Raw genomic sequence first — 23,111 nt, 5'->3', positions numbered from 1 at the left:
TTTTTTTTTTTTCATAAAAAATAAAACATACATTTGTATGAAATTTTGTGGTTTAATTTTGCTATTAGAAATGTGGTCATTTTTATGTTTAAAATACTGTACGAACACACACAACAAATGTTTACTATAGTATCGTTTTCACTCGCTAAAAAATTTGACCCATGGTTACTCAAAAAAATTGTGGCAACAAAGTGACACTCAATATAATTGAACAGATTTTAAGCGCTACAATTTTGATTAAAAAGTGTTGAATACATTAACTTCATTTAAACCAAAAAAAATTAAGTAAATGTTATAGAGGCAATAGCTGAAATGTGTTGAATGTAGTAATAGACAACACATGATGAGTTGTTCTTACTCAATTTCACAAGGAAAGCTGATTTATGTGAACTACGAATCAGAGCAAAAATAATTTACATTTACTAAATATCTGGAGGAAACTGATTCATATTTATTGATAATCAAGTTGGTTTTAAGTTATTGTTGTTAATTACATGGGTAAAATTGATTCACATTGGCTAAATACAGTGCTGCTCAAAAGTTTGTGAACCCCCTCAACATTTTGGAATTTTCTATTATTTCAACCTGATTTCCTAATCAATCAATTCAGTAGTTTTTTTGTTTTTGTTTTTTTAACAGTTGTGTTGTCGAGACTAAATTAAAAAGAGTTTTCATCAACTGATGTAGGTGCAAAATTGAACTGTTTGGTCACAACCAAAACCGCCATGTCTGGCGAAAAGTCAACACTGCATACCACCAAAAGAACCTTCTCCCAACAGTGAAGCATGGAGGTGGGAATGTCAAGATCTGGGCTTGCTTTTCATCCTCAGGACCTGGACAACTCCACATAGTCCAGGGAATCATGAATTCTGAGGAATATTGTCAAATCCTAGAACATAACCTGACGCCATCTGTTTTGAAGTTAAAGCTTGGCAGAAGGTGGATCATGCAACATGATAATGATCCAAAGCATTCCAGCAATACAACCAAGGAATGGCTGAAAAAGAAGAAGATTCGTGTTCTGGACTGGCCCAGTCAAAGTCCTGACCTAAATCCCATTGAAATGCTGTGGCGGGACCTGAAGCGAGCAGTTCATGCCAGACGCCCATCAAACCTCTCTCAACTGACTGCGTTCTGCAAGGAAGAATGGGCAAAAATCCCCCAAAGTAGATGTGAGAGGCTGATTAGTCACTACAGAAACCGTTTGGTTGAGGTAATCTCTGCAAAAGGAGGCGCGATATCCTATTAACTGAAGGGGTTCACATACTTTTGCACACGTGATATCTGAGTTTTTCTTAAATCAACCACTTTTGTTAAATAAAGAATGACAATATAACTATTTCTTTTGTTTCAGTCCATTATTTGGAATGTCAGTATTGTGGATTTGGGTATAACTTAACATTTAATAAGGTTATTTTAGTTTTTTTTACAAAAAATCTGACCATCGCTGTGGGGTTCACAAACTTTCGAGCAGCACTGTATATGCATAAAAATGATTTGGATTAAGTAAATAAAATAAATTATATCAACTCACATTCTAGCACATTGTTGCTTAAATGAACACATTTACACTGTTTTTATTTTTCTGTATCTAAAATAATTGTTTAATTCCAAAGTTGAAATTCAAATTTGAAATTCAAATTTCAAATTTTTGTCACTTAGTTGCCATAATTTTTATGGGTCTAATTCACCCAATAACCTGACCAAAATTACGTAAGTAGACTGTGGCATCAAAAAACATCAACAGATTTCAATGCATAAAACAGCAGTAAACATTTATTTGTGCATGTTTCAAGCCAAGTAACAGGCCATAATTGCAACGTATGACAATAATGTCATGAGAGCATTTAACAACATTGAAGTCTAGCAATGCTGAAAATTCAATATATTAACACTCCACTTTTAACAGTTAACAAGAAAGCATTAAACAACATTGAAGTGTAAAAACAAAGGAAAATTCCTTATATTAACATACACTTTTAACAATTAACAATGAAGCATTGAACAACATTGAAGTTTAACAACGAAGGAAAATTCAACAAATTAACACTCTTTTAACAATTGGCAATTATTAACAATTCCCTTTTCTTTTGCAAGGGTCCCTTTTGTTAAGCCAGTAGCTTATCCCTTAGGCTGTTGACTTTTGGGGAGAGCTTTATACTACCCAGCCTGAGGAAAAGTTTCTGGAACACTTCAAAAGTGTACAGTGTATCACAAAAGTGAGTACACCCCTCGCATTTCTGCAGATATTTATGTATATCTTTTCATGGGACAAAACTGACAAAATGACAATTTGACACAATGAAAAGTAGTCTGTGTGCAGCTTATATAATAGAGTTCATTTATTTTCCCCTCAAAATTACTCAAAATATAGCCATTAATATCTAAACCCCTGGCAACAAAGGTGAGTGCAACCCTTAGAAAATATGTACTGTACATCCCTAAATGTCCAAATTGAGTACTGCTTGTCATTTTCCCTCCAAAATCTCATGTGACTTGTTAAAGGAGTGCTGTCAGCATTGCTGCAGAGATTGAAGAAGTGGGGGGTCAGCCTGTTAGTGCTCAGACCATACGCCGCACTCCGCCCGTCTCCTCCAGTAATCCATGTGCTTTGTTGACATGTCTTCAGCAAACTGTTTGCGGGCTTTCTTGTGTAACGTCTTCAGAAGAGGCTTCCTCCTGGGGTAACAGGCCTGCACACCAATTTGATGTAGATTGATGTAGAGTGCAGCATATGGTCTGAGCATTGATGGGCTGACCCCCCACATCTTCAATCTCTGCAGCAATGCTGACAGCGCTCCTGTAACGAGTCACATGACATTTTGGAGGGAAAATGACAAGCAGTACTCAATTTGGACATTTAGGGATGTACGTAATTTCATTTGGTTGGGCGCGTTTTATAGTCAGGTGCGCCTTACAGTCCGAAAATTACGGTAATATTTCTCAATGAAAATGAGAACAATGATGCAAAATATAATTCCGTCTGACATTGCGAATAATATCGCAATTGCAATACCACTGAAAACATAACAATTAGTTTTTAATTTTTTTTTTTTTTTTTTTTATATAAAGCGTTCAGCCCTATAATAACAATTATATGTAAGATACTAGGCACCTTTTAATATTTATTTTTTGTCGTTTGCTGATGTGCATATTACCTTAGAATTGGTCTCATATTTTTGTTTGACATCTTAAAGGTTTTTTTTTTAAGTTGAATTTTACAAGGTATTTATCCATAGTTAGTGTCTTACCTGCACCATTGTGTTCCCAATGACATTTATACTGGTACAGATGCTATGCCATGTATCAATCTATATACGAAACTGAACTATCCCTTTAAGAAAGTCCACAATAAACTTTTTTGCTGTCACATTATTACAAGACATAAATATTATTAATGTCACAGCAGTGGAAAAGCATGTACAAACCATTAACTTAAATGCAAGTCTGAGAAATCTGTCCTCAGTAATAAGGGTGTGTTCCCTTCTTCACTGTCACCTGAGGAAGACTATCAGCAAATCCAACATTATAGGGCAAATTATTTATAAAAGGAAACGTATTTTGGTCTTTTTCCATGTGGATATTTCCTGGCTTTGGACTCAACATAGCTCGCTAACCCATTAATCTCGCTTTGTGATATACCCCCCCCCCCCCCCCCAGAACCCAGCATTCACAAATGAAGCTTGGTGTAACTGTTTAACTGTCAGTGTGAGCAGCAACCACAGTCTGGAAACATAACGTTACTCAGAGAAAACGGATGAATTAAAAAACAAAAAAAACAGGAAGACCGTTCGTGCCATCTAAATGTAACGAACATAACGTAACGGAGCGCCTCAGTGAAAGCCTGTGAATTTTTGGCTTTCGCAAAACACCATCCATTGTGCTCAAAACACATTAACAGACGAAAAAGTGAAAATGCGACACGAATTCTGCATTTAACACGCTAGTTGAGTAGAAATTTTATTAATACAATTTATTTGTGAAAACTAAATGCAGTAACTTCAGATGAAACTCCTAAGTTGATTATACTCACCGTTGAGACACAAGTGTGCTCCTCCGTCAAGGTGTCGGCGTGCTAGCTTGTTAGGTTGGGGGGGTTGACTTGGGCTGTGGCCAGGACACTAAATTAAATAAAAAAACAATAGTTTGTACTTTACTAGATGGGTTAACTCTGGATAGCTGCAATTAGCATCTTGAATATCTGCAAATCCATGACTCCTTTGGCTTTCTCAAACACAGAGGAGCACAGAGATGGCTAGTCACCGTGTCCTACAATATGATTGACATGGCAGCACTGAATGCATATGTGTTGTATCAGGCATGCACTGGAAGGTAAGAGACTGGTGGACTTCTTGGTGGGTTTTGCAAAGGAATTTGCTCTCTCTCATGTGGGTGGAAAGAGGGCGCAGAAGGAAAAATTGCTTCGGCAACAACCTCCAACACCTAGCCCCGGGGAAAGGGCAAAGTGTCATATGTCACCACATAAAAAATGTTTTGTGTTTTGTTTTTTACTACAACATCCCTTGCATATAGTTTTTTTTGTTGTCTTTTTCACAAAAGTTTCTTTATTGAATAAAATGCTTTGTGCAAAAAATGACTTGCTGCAATTTTGATGTGCTTTTGGAAAGGAACAGAATAAATAAATTAATGCATGCGCAAAGCATAATCTCTCAGGTCAAGATTTTATTTTACTGCCAATAGTGGTTATCCACCGAAAACAGAGGTAGTAATCGTTTTAAATGGTGTCCCGAAAAGCATCATGTGACGAGAGAGAGAGATGGAAGGGTGGGCGAGTTGGCAGGAGGACAAGGCTGTTGTTTTGTTCCATTCTGTTGGTGTTGGCTACGGCTTACAAGAGTCCTGTTCATGCCCTCGGAGCAGGGCCGGATTATGGGGGGTCTGGGCCCCAGGGCCAGGAGTTTGCAAGGCCCCACCCCCGCCAACCTACCGTACCTACGGATCCTACAAAAGTTTTTCTGCTCTTCCTTCTTGCAAAGTCGTCCACTAACTCATCAGAGTGGAGCTGTCGAACAAACTCTGATTCTATTGCAAGGAGGGAGAGTGAATTCAACCGATTTTACAATACAAGGCAACAAGCCTTAAAAAAGGCGGTTGGAAATGCTTGAGCCTTTGAAGGTGCAGTGTTGTTTCTACTAATACAATACAATATAATATAATTAATATAAGCCTTTAAAAAGGCTGTTGAATGTTGAACTGCTGAACAAGTTATTTTGCACAGGTTGAATACAAAGCAAGTTGTCAAGCTGAAAAGTCCAGGTTGTGAGGAGTAGTGAAGCAGGGGCTATATACAGTATATGGAGAGAGTTCAGGTCTCTGCCCCCTCATTCAGTCCACAGCAAAATCGATATTGGAATTCTACCTCGACTTCCAAATTTGTTCACTGAAAATACAGTAGCCCTTACAATTGCTTTCAGTCTTAAGGTACACTATTATATATAATAGTATATACCGTATTGGCCCGAATATAAGACGGCCCTGATTATAAGACGACCCCCTCTTTTTCAAGACAGTAGACTCAAGTTTGAAAAAAGACTTTTTGAACACCAAATTTATTTTTATACAGAAAATAACTACAGTACATCCGAAACAAATGATTATAACAATATATTTGAAAGAAAAAGCATGTTATTTTGCCTCAGTCAAATCTTAATATCTGAACATTTAAATATATAAACTAAAGTGCAATCACATTCGTAAATGAATGGCTTCTGGTTTTTGAAATGTAAGTAAACCAATCTATTGTGATTAAACAACAAAACTGCAATAACTGCATTAACCATCAAAGTGAAGTCTAACTGTAACTGTAGTCTTGAAACACATCTGAATAAGGAAAACCATTGCAATAAAAAATGCAAACTGGTTAAACTTGAGTGTAGCTGAGATCTGTCATGACAGAATATCGCTTCAATAATATCTGGCGCAACTACAGTACAATATTATATAATTTAAATGTCAATTAGCTTTTTAATAGGGTGTTGGATGTTAAAGCTTATAGTCTAGGAAAGGTTTTGATTAGGGCTGTCAAACGATTAAAATTTTTAATCGAGTTAATTACAGCTTAAAAATTAATTAATCGTAATTAATCGCAATTCAAACCATCCTAAAATATGCCATATTTTTCTGTAAATTATTGTTGGAATGGAAAGATAAGACACAAGATGGATATATACATTCAACATACGGTACATAAGGACTGTATATGTTTATTATAACAATCAACAAGATGGCATTAACATTATTAACATTCTGTTAAAGCGATCCATGCATAGAAAGACTTGTAGTTCTTAAAAGAAAAATGTTAGTACAAGTTAGAGAAATTTTATATTAAAACTAGGGCTGTCAAACGATTAAAATTTTTAATCGAGTTAATTACAGCTTAAAAATTAATTAATGGTAATTAATCACAATTAATCGCAATTCAAACCATCTATAAAATATGCCATATTTTTCTGTAAATTATTCTTGGAATGAAAAGATAAGACACAAGACGGATATATACATTCAACATACGGTACATAAGTACTGTATTTGTGTATTATAACCATAAATCAACAAGATGGCATTAACATTATTAACATTCTCTTAAAGCGATCCATGAATAGAAAGACTTGTAGTTCTTAAAGGATAAATGTTAGTACAAGTTATAGAAATTTTATATTAAAACCCCTCTTAATGTTTTCGTTTTATTAAAATTTGTAAAATTTTCAATTAAAAAAAATAAACTAGTAGCTCACCATTGTTCATGTCACACCATGCTCACTCCCCAAACCCATAAAATCATTTGGACCCAAGCGCCAGCAGAGGACTCCAAATAACAAAAAACAAGTAACAAGCGGACATTACACTTCTGTCATTTTATTCTGAGCGGGCCGTGTGCGTTAATTGCGTCAAATATTTTAACGTGATTAATTTTAAAAAATAATTACCGCCCGTTAATGCGATAATTTTGACAGCCCTAGTTTTAATATAAGAATGACTGCCCCCTACATCATACCGCCAGTATCCAGTCTTGCCAATTTAGGGACTTAGTAACTAGATTTAGCGACTTCTGGCCATCTCAGGTGACTAAAACCTCATCTAGCAACTTAGCGACTTTTAAAGTGAATCTGGCGACTTAACAAAAAAACAAACTCTTTCTCTCGAGTGTCAAGATCATTGTTTTTCAATGTAACTTCAGATCTGCACTGCCCCCAAAAGCTTATTTCATGGTTAAGCAGCACCGCACATTAGCCCCGATCTTGAAACTGTACCCTTTGGGTTTGTCGACACATTTTCTTGAGATCAGTGAGTCGACCGTGACGTTATGACATCATAGTAACGTTGTGATGTAATCTAGCGACATTTCAGAGAGCCACTTTTGGTGATTTGTTTTTGGCAACACAACCAGTATCGTGCATAGTGCTTTGATCGTTCTGCTGCAAGTATGTGCAGTTGTGCATGTAAATTAACCATGTGCCCCAAATCAAGTACTTTGTCGGTGCACTGCAAAGCAGTGTACTGTAAAGCAGTGCACTTTAAAGCAGTGCACTTGAGTCGCACAGTATGCAATTTGACAGGTTAGTACTGTCCCAAATCACACACTGCCATTTCCCCCCCTGGACCCTTGGGCCCCTGGGCACCGGCCCCGCTGGCCCAGTCCGTAATACGGCCATGCCTCGGAGAATAAACTATTGAAGTTGCCAATGTCCTTGGACAGATGGTATTATGTATATATATTTTTAAACGTTCATGTTTTCCCGTATACTTCTTTACTGTACGCAGAATTTGTTAAAAAGATTGAAAATCACGTACAAATTATGGGCAAACTACAAATTGACAGCTATGAAAGCACAGTTCATTATGTGCAATGTTCATTTTGCTAAGCATTTGATTTGCAGAGAAGCATAATGAAAACCATTCCATGAATGTAAAAACGGCATTTAAGTGGGCAAAGAAATGGAAATTGACCATACCTGCTGGAGATGACCGTGCCAGAAATCTTTAGAAGTGCCATCGTATTCATATGAAAGCTCAACAAATTTTTGCTCCTTCATGTGCAAAGTGATGTAATGCCATGCATTTATTTTCCCCAACAGTAAAACTGTTTCCTGTCACAAGTGAGTACATCAACGGAGAGAAACAGTTTTACTACAGAGCTCAACAGTTCTACGAGGATGTGCCAGCCTCTGAAGACGGAATGATGGGAGACTATGTGGAGGTATCTAATGTGGATCTAGAAGCTTCTCGCCAGTTTTTAAAGAGGTTTGTGGTAAGTGTGACGAAAAAAATATTGCCACTGAATTAGTTACAGTAGTTTGACAACCAATTTATGGTCAGTGATCCATGCTTAAATATTGAGTAAAATATTTCCTAATTTGACTTTTGAAGAATTTCCTATTTCAGGCGTTTTGGCTCTTCAGACAACTTGATACTCATTGATATTAGGCTGATTTGATTCAATTCAAATATCGGAAAAGGTTTCGCTCTGATTTGCTGGCAGATCTGACTGGATCCGGATTATAATGACCTCCTGTTTAAGTGTTTCTCATCCGTGTTAGGGGTTAGTTACTGAAGAAGAAAGTCGATTTTCTCTTTTTACTTAACTTTCTTTTACTTTTTACTTTACTTAAAAACCATTTATCACAATATACATATACATAAGTTTGTTTTTTTTAAATTATATTTTGGGGGGAAAAGTGAAAAAATATGTCTTATATGTCTCTCTTTCCGATGCTAAATTTGAATAAATACATTGACCACACAAAGAAAAACAAAAAATATATATTTTATTTTTTTGGGGGGGTGGGGGCGCTTCTTCGTAGTTTTTCTCTTATCGTGGCGGGTTCTGGTCCCCATTAACCGTGAAAAACAAGGGATCACTGTGCGTTCAAATCCATCTTTTGAATTCTATCAAAGAACACAACTAAATCAACAAAAATCCAACAATAAAAAGCACAACAGAATTTAGAAGCCAACAATAAATATTGAGTAAAAGAAATGTAATAAAGGCAATTATCCAATGCATTATGAAAGACAAACACTGTTGTTTATCCTGAAAATAACAGAACAAAAGCAATCTTAAAGAAGAATTAATAAATAGAAACGACCTCTGCCTGATAAAGGGATTATATGAATCATTGTAATGTTACTTAAACATTATTGTCTAAAAAAGCATTAGCTAATGTTATTTAAAGGACCCTTGTTGTTTCCAACTGTCAGCATTTCTAGTTTTGTGACCAAAGTCACAAGTGTATCAAAAATGTCTTTCCAAATTATTTTTCATCCAAGATAGTATATATATATATATATATATATATATATATATTACTATTCTTTTTGTGTTGTTTTCTTCCATCAAGTCACCTGGGAAAGCTGGCACTCACTGTGCGCTTGACTGTGGTTCCGGTATTGGCCGTGTGACCAAAGGTGTTCTTCTCCCTGTGTTTGAGAAAATTGAGATGGTGGACATGATGGAGCACTTTCTCCTCCATGCACACGAGGATTACTTGGGTGATGATGCAGACCGCATCGAGACTTACTACTGCTATAACCTACAAGAGTTTACTCCTCCCAAAAACAAGTATGATGTCATCTGGATTCAATGGGTGGCATGTAAGTCAAACTAACAGGACTTTGTGCATGATTGGCACCGTTTCTTGCTTGGTCATTGGGCAGAGTACAACATTTTCAAGTTATGCCTACACTACGATGGATAAGGTTATACAGAGTATTTCACATCTATTTGTACCTAACCACTGGGACATTTAAACACCCTGTAACCACAAGCCGAGGCCACATTTTCACAGAGTAGGCATGTGTAAAAGAAGGAATTTACATTTCAGAAAACACATTAGTGAAAGTCGATAAAAGCAGAAAAGCAATTTAGCAAAAGCCAACGAAAATTTGCATTTTGGGAAATAATTACAACTTTTGTTTCCGAAAACAACGAATCGAAAGTCATGCAAAATGAACAAAAGCCACAACAAAAAAGTGTTGCCGGATTGGGCTGTGTTTTTCACAGTTAACTCGTACATAACTGGCACTTTTTTGTTGCCTGGCACAGCAAGACTATTCTCCCTGTATTTTTCAAACACTGTGAGAAATAGTCTGGGACACAGCCTATTAACGGCCTCTCGAGCAAGGTACAAAATCAATCGTCCAATCAGATTCGTTTATTTGCGTGACGTGTCATTAACGAGTAACTTCACTCTTGCGCGCCGAAAGTCGTGTCTACAACAACACAGGTGGCGAACGGGACAGCCGAGAATATGTTCCAATCCGCAGTAAAACCAGTTTTAAATTACCAAAAACACATCGAAACAAGTCATTGACAACAGTCAACATGGCTCGCGCTAGCTATGTTGAATAAACTTCTCCATTCTCCGCGCACGCTCATTACTTGTCGCTTTAACAACGTCACGTCTGCCCGTCGCTGATTGGTCCACTCCGCTGTCTGTTTGCTGTGGCTTGCTCCGCCCTCGGAATTTTAATATTTTTTTAAAAATCCGCCTATGAATTTGATCCGCTGGACGGTCGCCAGACTCAATCGCTGGAACAGCGGTGAGTCTGGTATACCAGGCTTCTTTGTAAAAAAAAATTTTTTTTAATCCTTGATTTTATTTCTGTCTGATTATTACATCAACTTTAATACAAATGCCATCAAGACATTAATAGATTATTGCATGCAGTCCACATTTAACTCAAGTTGTTGTTTTCATTTTTTAAAATGCAAAAAAAAAAAAGATATATTTGAAGTTTTAAATACACAGTCGACCAATGCGCTTACCTTGCATCATTCAAATTTAAGCCTCATTAGAAAAAAAGAGGGCGGCACAGGAGCTAAGGCTATCGCGCATGTGTCGCGCTTGCGCCCTAAGATCAATTAAAAAAACAACCGGGTACGATTCCCGGTCGTGTTGCTCTATTTCATTAAGCAACTGTAACTAATGGAAAATTATACAATGAGATATAAAGACAAAACTGTTCGTGTTTTATCACCTAATAAGCTAGCTTTAAACGCGTATAAACTGTTTCCATTAATTGATTATTAGTAATATTTGTATTTCATTGTATCATTTGTATATGTTATTTCTGTTTTAAATTATTTATGAATATTTTCCTTCCCTGCTGTTTTTGTTTTCATTTTCAAAGCACTTTGGGCCACATACAGTGGGGCAAAAAAGTATTTAGTCAGCCACCAATTGTGCCAGTTCTCCCACTTAAAAAGATGAGAGAGGCCTGGAATTAACATCATAGATATACTTCAACTATGAGAGACAGAACGAGGAAAAAAAATCCAGAAAATCACTTTGTCTGATTTTTAAACAATTTATTTGCAAATTATGGTGAAATAGAAGTATTTGGTCACTTACAAACAAGCAAGATTTCTGGCTCTCACAGAGCTGTAACTTCTTTAAGAGGCTCCTCTGTCCTTCACTCGTTACCTCTATTAATGGCACGTGTTTGAACTCATTCTTAGCATAAAAGACACCTGTCCACAACCTCAAACAGTCACACTCCAAACTCCACCATGGCCAAGAACAAATAGCTGTCAGAGGACAGACCAGAAACAAAATTCTAGACCTGGATCTTGCTGGGAAGACTTAATCTGCAATAGGTAAGTAGTTTGGTGTGAAGAAATCAACTGTGGGCGCAATTATTAGATAATGGAAAACATGCAAGACCACTGATCATCTGCCTTGATCTGGGGCTCCCCGCAACTGTCACCCTGTGGGGTCAAAATGATCCCAAAAGCAGTGAGCAAAAATCACAAAATCACTCGGGGGGAGCTCTTGAATGACCTGGGGAGAGCTGGGACCAAAGTAATAAAGGCTACTATCAATACCACACTCCGCCACCAGTAACTCAAATCCAGCAGTGCCAGATGTGTCCCCCTGCTTAAGCCAGTACACGTCCAGGCCCATCTGAAGATTCCTAGAGAGCATTTGGATGATCCAGAAGAGGACTGGAAGAATGTCATATAGTCAGATGAAACAAAAAATAGAACTTTTTGGTAGAAACACAACTTCTCGTGTTTGAAGGTGAAAGAATGCTGTATTGTATCCAAAAAATGCCATACCTACTGTGACACATGGGGGGGGGGGACACATCCTGCTTTACCACATTTTTTCTGCAAAGGGACCAGGACACCTGATTCGTGTAAAGGAAAAGATGAATGGGGCCATGTATTGTGAGATTTTGAGTGAAAAACCTCCTTCCATCAGCAAGGGCATTGAAGATGAAACGTGGCTGAGTCTTTCAGCATGACAATGATCCCAAACATATTGCCCGGGAAACAAAGAGTGGCTTCGTAAGAAGCATTTCAAGGTCCTGGAGTGGCCTAGCCGGTCTCCAGATCGCAACCCAATATGAAATCTTTGGGGGGAGTTGAAAGTCCGTTTTGCCCAACGACAGCCCCAAAACTCCACTGCTCTCGAGGAGATCTGCTTGGAGGAATGGGCCAAAATAACTGCAACAGTGTGTGAAAACCTTTGAAGACCTGCAGAAAACGTTTTGACCTCTGTCATTATCAATATAGGGAATATAACAAAGTATCAGGAGGAACTTTTGCTCTTGACCAAATACTTATTTTCTATCATAATTTGCAAATAAATTCTTTAAAAATCAGACAAAGTAATTTTCTGGATTTTTATTCTCATGACCAAATACTTATTTTCTTTCATAATTTGCAAATAAATTCTTTAAAAATCAGACAAAGTGATTTTCCGGATTTTTATTCTCACTCTGTCTCTCATCGTTGAGGTACACCTATGAAGAAAATTACAGGCCTCTGTCATCTTTTTAAGAGGGAGACCTTGCACAATTTGCTGGCTGACTAAATACTTTTTTGCCCAACTGTATCGTTTTGTAGAATGTACAAACCAACAATAACTAGATGACAATGAAGAAAACATTTTAATCAACAATGTGTATATTACAAGGGCGTAGGTTTGATCTCAACATTGATAGGGACAGCATAACCTGCATGAACCCTTTTTGCTGGAGGACACTAGTAAGTCCAAACAAATTCGGCGAACGAGGGTCAGGGCTATATTTCTCACGAATGTGGACCTAATTAATTGATAGGCTAAACAACCCAAAATGTTGAAAGAGCCATATTCGGCCAAAATAACAAAAAACAAATATGTCTGGAGCCGAAAAAAATTAAAAGCCTTATAGGAGCATTGTAATGAAGGCAACACATGTTGTTTGTATCTACTGTATATTAGCCTACTATCAAAATGACTAAGTTGGCTATAAATACATGAGCCTTCATGAGTAAATGTTTATGTTCCTTGCAGTGCATTCTATAGAGAATGATGCACCGTGTGACTATTTGTTGTCCGATACTGCCTCACGTTTAACTTCATTACGATATTAATGAATTATGTTTAATTGCTTTGATAAAATGAAGGAATGCAATGAAGAAATTCGAATTTTGATGTCATTTGTATTTTGAAGATTCGGAAAAACAACAACAACAAAAGAATGTGCATAACGTGCCCCTTATCTGGGCAACAAACATAGTGCAACAAAATGCAGCCGGCATTTATAAAAACATTGTGCAACAAAATGCAGCCTGCATTTCTAAAAAAATAAAACCACACCCTTTTGAAAAGGTAAAGTATATAATCGGAGTTACGTACCTTCATAAAAGCGAATGGGTGTTCAATATCGATCACAACTCATCACAGAGTATGCTGCCGCTGAATTAATGTCCTTGATTTGCTGATTGGTGAAGTTGCCTGCCTTTTTTGTGGCCCTTTCCTTCACTGTCGTATTTTTCAACTCAGAAAGAAAAAAAATCTTTTGCGAATAGAGACATTTCATGATTTCTTCCTCCTAAATTAATACCAGATAGTCCAGAATGTATTCTCCATCGCCAGAATAAACTAAATAGGAGACCTTGTCTTGTTGAATGTCACAAAATGAATGGTTTGGATATAATGATGTTAGTTAGGACTTGAGCAGCAGGGCTTGTATACAGGAACTTGACCCACTTTACATTTTTTCCTCCTAATCCATATCTTGGGAGTCATTTCAGAAGATAATTCCACTCTATCCTGTCAAATGCTTGACATGGATCCACTGCTAACATTGCTGTATCCATATTGTAAGGCATTGACTTACATAGGCGCCAGCTGAATGTTAGTGGGCTGTAATGGTAAGTTTTTGGTCAAAAATCACAACCTCACAGGTTTTTCTGCCAATGAAAATGAATGGGAAATTTGGGTGTGCATTGCAGTCAATGGCATCGACATACATGGCCTGCAAAAAAGCCATATGCCCAAAAAAAAAAAAAAAAAAAAAAAAAAACTGCCATATGCTGCCCAAAAACTGCCAAAAGCCATTTTGCCACATGCCCCGAAAAATGTCATATGCCAAAAGCCATTTTGCCATATTAAAAAAAAAAAAAAAAAAAAAAAATGCCATTCACCAAAAGCCATTTTTCCATATGCCAAAAAACTGCCATATGCCCCCTTGTTGCTGCTGGTATGTTTTTGCCTCAGGGAGTGAATTATTTAATACTGCCGCTTTATAATTAATCCAAGAGTGGTAATGCAGGGCCTATCATCAGATTGTTTTATTTGACAGAGACACCCTATTTCTCATGCATTCCAACTGGGTTACTAAGAGATTACACCCTGTGCCAAAGACCTGCCTCACAGCGCATCTCCCTCCCTATCTTGAACTGGAGTTATGGAGCATGCGAAAATTATATTCTAAATTGGGGGGGGGGGGGGGGGGTTCCTATTGTAAAATGTACTACAATATATTTTGTAATAACATTTTTATTTTTTCATGAATGATAAGCGCATCAATGCAATTAAGGTGCTATTGCACTGAGTAAAAATCCAGTGAACAAACATAGTGATGCCAAATTTCATGTCATTCGTGAAGCTCTTACGGAAGGTAAGATAGATCTAATTTACTTTGCATCTGAAAACATGATCATTGTCATGTTGACAAAACTTCAAAGTTCAGAATTATAAAGTTAAAATGATGATCATTGTATGTGTTCTAAGATAATGAAAGAAGTGAGTGCGTTGGATTATAGCTGTTCTCATCTAATTAAAATGTTTGTATATTTGTTATCAGTTTTATTTTGATTCTGAAAGAGCTAAAATCCAAGCTATACTTCCGTTTTTCACGTGAAGTTTATGTTATGACACTGATTTACGGGTGGACAATTTATAGTTAGTCCTACAAGCGGACGTTTGCCGCACTTTGCACATGCAGTTTTTGAGATGTTTTAATGCTGTGAAGAAAAGAAATAAAGCTTCAGAGTAAAAAGCCATTTTTTATTCATTGTCCTTCATTTGGTGAATTATGAAATTAATCACGTAGACAGAGGATGGCCAACAATGCTCAAAACGAAACACTATCTCAGACCTAGTATTTTTCCACTGTATTGTTAAACTAAAACCATTTGATGCCTGTCATTGTACATTCTTGAATACTATTTTTGTCATACAGGTGCAAAAATGTGATTGAGGTTCACAGACTGTTAATGGTATCAATATAATGCCCCACCTTAAAAAAAGAAAGAGAGCTGCGCGAGAGAAGGTTGGCTGAGTGTATAGTTGCTTTAGTTTACAAAAAACAAATTTAGACTGTAAAAGTGAGTTGTATTATGTTATAGTATTTTAATTTTTATGATGTATTGAAAATATCGATATTTACTCTGAGTAAAAACAAGACAGAAATGGGTATTTTGTAGAAAAAAGTAGACATGACAATCTTTTTGAGTCTTCAATACCAATGATATACAATTGAAATCAGAAAAATTCTTTCCATCATAGGGAGAACACATGTGTGCACAACCTTTAGCCTCTTGATGTGCTGGGACACACTCATGCTATTTTAATTGTTGGCTGGTCAAAGACATGGTTTGAGTGTATTTGTACTGAGTGTAATATACTGTAGTCAATTGTCCATAAATTTGCATACACCTATTTAAAATAAATACATAAAAATTCCCCCTGCCCAATTGAGACATCCTCCTTTCTGTTCACTGATTGAGACGTCCTCCTTTCTGTTCACCGAGCAGCAATAAACATATTCATTTTGGACTTCGAAGAATGATGTTTACTGGAGAATCACTCTGCAGTTGGGAGACTTATCTGCACCTCCATTCAACTGATCCCTCAACACTACTCCTAAAAGAACTGTACCAAAATATTCTACATATGAAACTTTCAGAAGAGCTGCATCTTAAGTATTGTGCCTTTTTCTTTTTCTTTAGGCCACCTGACTGACAAAGATCTGTTGAACTTCCTTATTCGCTGTAAGAAGAGTTTGCGTTTAAATGGTGTCATTATACTAAAGGACAATATGGCACGACAGGGCTGCAAGTTGGACCCCATTGACAGCAGCATTAGTCGACACCTGGACATCATGAAGAACATTATTTACAAGACCGGCCTGGAGATTTTGGCTGTTGAGAGACAGAACGGCTTCCCAGAGGTCATCATGCCTGTATGGATGATTGCAATGAAGTAGAACAAAGCTATACACTTGTGTTCATTTTGCATCCTTATTCACTATTTGAAAAGTAGCATAACTTCAGTTTGAGTGTCTCAGGATGATGACGTGCACCAGCGCAACGGGCAGAGAAAAAGAGTGAAAGGGTTGTCCCACTATGAGTGTGCCTGGTTCCACCCACAACGTCAGATACACTGGTGGCAGCATTGGAATACAAAAACTGAGGAGACTTGGGCTCTTTTGGAGGAAGTTGTGTCATTGAACCCCCAAACACAACAAAAACACCTTTCTGTCTCTCTTTCTCTGTCCGTCGGGTTTGGCAAATGTTACAGTAGTGATAATATACTTTAGTAATCATGTCACTGCGCAGGCTTTACATAGAGTAATTTTCCCCCCAACTTTGTTGCCATTTTGTAGTAGAGTGTCACCTTTTTGGACAAATGGATTAAAAACAATAAGAGGTTGCCCATTTCTGGCTGAGATGTCATTTAAAGGGGGAGGTCACATATAGAAATGGAGAGTACTCATATAGCGCATTTATCGCCATGTTTTTACCATGCTGAAAGTGCTTAAATTAACACAGATTTACCCTTTCACACACACATTCACTCACCAATGGTGCTTCCATACAAGGCACCGCCAACCCATTGGGGGTGGATAAGGGTTCAGTGCCTTGCCCAAGGGCACCTCGTCTGTGGGCTGTCACAGCCAGGAATCGAGCCGCTGACCCTTCAGTACTAGAACAACTTGATGTACTAACTGTGCCACAGACGCAGTTTTTTACATACAGTCCCTGACAAAAGTCTTGTCGCTTATCCATTTTGTAGAAACAATTGCTATTAACCTGACTTTTAATTATGGAGGATCTCGATCTTCTTTGCCTTGAGGAACTTTGAGGTAGATATTGAAGTATGCGATGGAGCACCATCCTGCTGCAGAATTTGTCCCTTTTTATTGTTAGGAATGTAAGAGGCAGCTAAGATTTGTTGATGTTTCAGACTATTTATGTTGCCTTCCACCCTGCAGATCTCTTGCACACTCCCATACTGGATGTAACCCCAGACCATGATTTTGCCACCACCAAACTTCACTGTTTTCTGAGTGAATCTCAGATCCATTCGGGCTCCAGTAAGCCTCCTGCAATATTTGCGGCGACTGTGGTGTAATTCAATGGAAGATTCATCTGAAAAATCCACCTTTTGCCACAAAACAGTGAAGTATTGATGCAACATTAAAAGTGATTTTTAGGGCTCAAGCAGTGATAGGAAAATGGCCCAAATCTGTAAATAATTTAAGCTCACTGACAGTGCATTAAAAAAAAACATATAACCCCCCACCGCCAACACCCAATAAATTCTTGAAGAAACAGACATCAGTTTTTATACTTATGGTGGGTGGGGTGTGGGGGTTAGTAAAGCGTTACATTCACTCCGTTAAATTTATTTGAGTAACCTTTTGAGAAAAATGTACTTCTAAGAGTAATTTTGCTAAGCAATACTTTTTACTTTAGTAGCTTTGTGAAGAAGAAACTATTCTTAAGCCAAATTTATGCTTCTGCCTTGTGGTGACGGAGTAGCGACGGTGTGGACCCCTACGTCGTCAATGAGCATTCTGCATCAAGGAAAAGCGTTGCTCTGTAATTCACCGCCAAGCCAATAGAGGGCTGTTGCGTTTTGTTCGTGCAGTTTTGGGAGATTTCTTGTCAGTTCCTTGAGTTTTCTTGCGGTTAGACAACAATGGGAACGGAGATGGAACACTTGAATGTGGATCTTAAAATCATCAACATTGACAAACAAATGTGGATCATACAAATGTTGAGGTGTAGGCGATACAGAAGACGGTTGTGCAGGTGGTCTGTCCGACTGTTGATCTCGCACAGAGACTGGCAGTCATATTACAAATTCTAGCCTCGGGTGCAAGCCAGTAAGCGGCATCCTTCAAACTGGCATCGGGCAAAGTGTCCCGCGTTTTGTTTGAGGTCTCAAAGCATTGTGGACAGCCCTCCAGCCTGAATTTTTGCCGTGTGCTACAACCAGCCAGTCGGAAGCCATAGCAAATTTCTGGCAGCTATGGAACTTTCCAAACTGTGTTGGAAGCCTTGATGGTAAATATGTTATGATTAAAAGCACTGAGGCACTCTCAATCAGTGATGATGTATCAAGTGTGTAAAGTGTCTGTTGATGAAAATTAAACATCAAAACAACTCTTATGACACCAAACCTGTTATTCTTCTCATACTTGAAGGGTAAATGTAAATAAGTCAGATTCACATCAAACATATGTGCAAAATAAGTTATAAAGTGCACCAACCCAATATACGACCTAAAGTGATAAAAAGCCCGCAGTTTTTGGCTCGGTCACCGCTTTGTGTGGCGTAGTCAGGATTTTGTGGAGGTGCACATCAGGCTACGGTGGAGGGTCGTAAATCGGGTCTGCCTTTTTTTTTTTCTTGAAATAAACCTGTCCTGTTCAGCTATTTGACAAGAAAATTGAAGTCTAAGTGTCCAGTTGGTCTGAAAAGTTTTAATGTTTCACATTGAGAATATGACTTACTCCCATTGTGATCATTCAACATATCTCGTTTATTATGACAAAACAGCCAACAGGAAGAGGTTATGAGGGGACAGAAGAAAAGAAACACAACAACAAGAAATACATTGAACGCCTACACTAACTTTTAATATGTTGGTGCTATCGTCAGCTAGATGTATTTCCGGTTGACACCATGTGGGGGGCCTGTTAACTAGGGAAAGAAGGGGAGGGGGTGGGGAAGTCTATAAGCTAATGATTGGGAGGGGTAGAGTGTACACAAATTGGCTCCGTGATCTAGAACCCAGTAATCGTGTGAATCCCTTGTGAGTGTAAGCCCGTTGGCAACCGACCCTGCGCCACCCCACCGCCAGTCCCAGCACCAGGACCCCCCACCCAATCGCATCCGCATGCGAGCCCCACCAAACACGTGACAGCCACCCAGACGAGCAGAGAAACCGCGCAGGCGCCAACCCAGGGCCGCGGCCCCAACCCAGCCAGCCGTGCTATAGGGAGGGAGGATGGGCGGGGGGGTGGGCCCAGCGCAGCCCATCGCCCCTCCCGCAGCCCAGCAAAGGAGCCATCGTCACCCCCCTTCGGGATCCAGGGTGGTCCCCCGGGCCACCCGCGCTCCCATCAACCGGCCCACAGGGATGGGAAGAGGGGACGCACCACCAACCCCACGCCCGCCCCAACCCCAGTCCGCCCACCCGGCCCACAAGCCACAGCCACAGCCCTCCAACCGGCACAGCACGCTGCAGGACCCCCAGCAGCCCACCAAGCCCAGGGCAGAGCAGGATCCCCCGCCGGAGCAGGCGACATCCAGCCGATACACCGGCGTCTAGCCAGCGACCCGCAGCGGAGCACTGGGTGGATACATAGGCAGAGAAGAAAGGGGAAGGCGGAAGAAGGAGAAAGCCACCTCTGGGCGACACGAGATCGAAGCACCGACCTCCCCCAGCAGCCCGGACAGAGGGGAGGCCATGCCCCGGGAGCCACACCGAAAAGGTGTGGGACCCACTTACCACCCTATTACTGTGGCTGCCAGGTTCCCGGCTGGCAGCCATTTAATCTCCTAAAAACTCTTAATCTCCACCCTAGACCCTGATTATTTGATTCATGCATGTTGGAGGAGGGAAAGCTGGGAAACAGGCTGCATTGAGGTTCAGACTTGGCCACCCTCTTGAAAAATGCATTGCAAAAAATAAAAATAAAAATTAAAAACCATGGGTCTCAGGAGCTTAATATTCAAATACATATGTATTATTCGATATTTAGTATCGTATATGATCATATATAATATAGTATATTATATTTGCGCCTCTTGGAAATGACAAATAAAGACTATTCTATTCTATTATCGGGGACTTTCTTATGACAGAATACCATGAATGCAAACCATGGTATGTGCTTCAAGCCCTCCACAGAGTCGGATGGAAGGGGAGATCTAACATAAAACCAAGAGGCAAAACATTTTCTGAGTTGATATAGACTAAATTTCACATGATAATCAATGATAAAAAATATATATATATACTATATTTACAAAATATACAGAAACAAAACGTCCACAATTTATATTCATTTTTTACCAATCGTACGTTCATATTCGCAAAACATACATATGATATTTACAAAACAGAAACATTGCTACTGACAAAATATACAGGAAGATTGGTTCATGAGAACAACCAACTTTGATGACTGCTGCAAGCATTAGAAAGAATCTTCAAACATGAAAGTGTCTCAAATGTGGCACGTTTGGCATCGATTTCTAATAGGAAAATTTAACTTTATCTGGAACACTTATCTGAATGGGGATACTGTACCTAATAGGAAAATTTAACTTTATCTGGAACACTTACAGTATCTGAATGGGGATACCGTACACTGTAAAATATTATAAGTTGACTTTACTAAAAAAAAATATGCAAACTCGCTGCCTTAAAAAAATTAATTTATGTTAACTTAGATGAATTAGATTTGATTAACTTAATTATTGTGAGTTGGCAGTACTCAAATTAACTTAAAAAATTTGAATTATAGTCACTTGTTTATTGTGAGTTGGCAGTACTCAAATTAACTTAAAAAAATGGATTATAGTCACTTGTTCATTTTGAGTTGGCAGTACTCAAACTTAAATAACTGGATTACAGTAACTTGTTTATTTTGAGTGTACAGTACTCAAATTAACTCAAATAATTGGATTGTAGTAACTTGTTTATTTTGAGTTTGCAGTATTCAAGTGATGATTGTGTATTAATTATCTTTAGTTTTCCATTTCATCCATCGTAGTCAGGTCAACTTAATTTTCTTGACCTAAAAGAATTTCACAATAGAAATTACAACTGCACATACAGTGGGGAGAACAAGTATTTGATACATTGCCAATGGGAAAACCCATTGGCAGTGTATCAAATACTTGTTCTCCCCACTGTACGTATTTCATTAAAAACACATTATCTAACAATAATGACCCCCAAAACACAATACATGGAGAACACTCATTGGATTAATTCAGTGGAATTAAAATATACTTTAAAATGCTCAAAAGTGGGAGACACTGGCTCCTGGCAGGCTGAACAGTTTTGGTTAAATCTCAGTATCAATGAACAATCAGTGGATTAATTATAAACCCACTTTTGCAAACACTTTGCACCTCATACAAAGTACCTAAAATAACCTTTTGCTACAGAAATTACTGAATAATACCTGAACTGCCTCAATGTCCGCTCCTATCCTGTGATTTCCAAAGACTAACAGGCGAGATCCTATTCTCATAATTTCAGGACATTAACTCAGCATTGAAGACATGGCGTCAAACTAGTTGCCCATTACAACATGAGCTTGAGCTCTGGTAAAGCTAACAGTTCTGATTTCTCCAACAATATTAGTGATCAAAACAGGAACTACAATCAACATTGTGCCATGGTTTAAACAGCGCAGCAGTGATAAAATAAACATAAAAATACAGAACTCTTTTTAAAACACACAACTCAGTTCAAATTCAAATTTCACTTTAACACCTGATACAGTAAACAAGATACCTTGTTTTTTTCACATCACTAAAAGAGTACATGCAAAATGTGTACTGGAGTTATACACCTCAGAAACCAAAAATCTTACCAAGAATATGTGTCTTATTTTTATTCAAATTCTAATTTGATATTAAGCTTTTTTGTCTAAAAAAAAAGTAATTTCTAGTCAAAAATATGTCATTAGTATATATATATATATATATATATATATATATATATATTCAATCAAAGAAAAAGTCATGTCAATCAAAAAAATTTGTTTGAATGCAAAAATAAATTTGTAAGTCAAAAAAATGTATTTGAAAACTATTTTTCTTTGATTGATTGATTTATTATTTTTTTTTATTTAAGTCGTTTTTTTTAATTGAAACAACTTTTTCGATGTAATTCTGCGTTTAGACCACATTTTGCCTAGGACATTTTTGTCTTTATTATTCAATCAAAAAATAAGTTGCTTCAAACAAAAAATGTATATTTTCAAAAGAAAATCACTTCAATCAAAAAAAAAAAAAAAAAAAAAATTGTAGAAAAAAAGGTTTGAATGTGAAAACATATTTGAGACTCAGAAATTCGCATTTCAACACTTTATTTTTCATTGAAACTGTTTTCTTTGATCGAAGCAATCCTTTTTGTTTTTGAGCCATATTATGGGTAGGACATTTGTGTCTAAATCACTCAATCCCAATAAAAGTTGCTTCAATCAAAAAAACTATTTTTAATCAAAGAAAAAAAAACTTTTGCAAAAATATTTTTTTGAAAATATTTTTTTTATTTAAAATATATATTTTTTAATTGATGTGTCACTTTTTTTGAAAAGCAAAAAGTTTTAAACTTTTTTTTTTTTTTTTTTAAGTGGAAAAAGTTTTGAAGGCACTTTTTTTTGGTTGAATCATTTAGACACGAAGATCCAACTTCAACGCTACTTCCGACATGTTTGAGTGGCAGGTGATTACGCCAATGGCATAAAGGCAGGAAGCAAGAATATAGGCCACCAGGGATCCATCCAGCCATTGGACTCTGCTCGAGTCCAAGCCAAAAATAGGGCACCGGTACGGGGGT

At 37.8% G+C, this 23,111-nt stretch overlaps 1 protein-coding gene across 4 annotated transcripts in view; it reads left to right on the top strand.

Moving 5' to 3' along the window:
• Positions 1 to 18,893, top strand: part of ntmt2 (N-terminal Xaa-Pro-Lys N-methyltransferase) — a 51,141-nt gene extending 32,248 nt beyond the window's left edge. For all 4 annotated transcript variants that reach the window (XM_057841141.1, XM_057841140.1, XM_057841139.1 and 1 more), the window contains 3 exons: positions 8,097 to 8,269; positions 9,360 to 9,612; positions 16,247 to 18,893. In XM_057841141.1, coding sequence (XP_057697124.1) covers positions 8,198 to 8,269; positions 9,360 to 9,612; positions 16,247 to 16,503 — 582 coding nt within the window. In that variant the 5' untranslated portion in view covers positions 8,097 to 8,197 and the 3' untranslated portion in view covers positions 16,504 to 18,893. The remainder of the gene's footprint in view (positions 1 to 8,096; positions 8,270 to 9,359; positions 9,613 to 16,246) is intronic.
• Positions 18,894 to 23,111: the final 4,218 nt, after the last annotated feature.

This window comes from Corythoichthys intestinalis, chromosome 7 (genome assembly GCF_030265065.1).
Source record: "Corythoichthys intestinalis isolate RoL2023-P3 chromosome 7, ASM3026506v1, whole genome shotgun sequence".
Taxonomy (NCBI): Eukaryota; Metazoa; Chordata; class Actinopteri; order Syngnathiformes; family Syngnathidae; genus Corythoichthys; species Corythoichthys intestinalis.
This window is presented reverse-complemented; position numbering and strand designations above follow the sequence as displayed.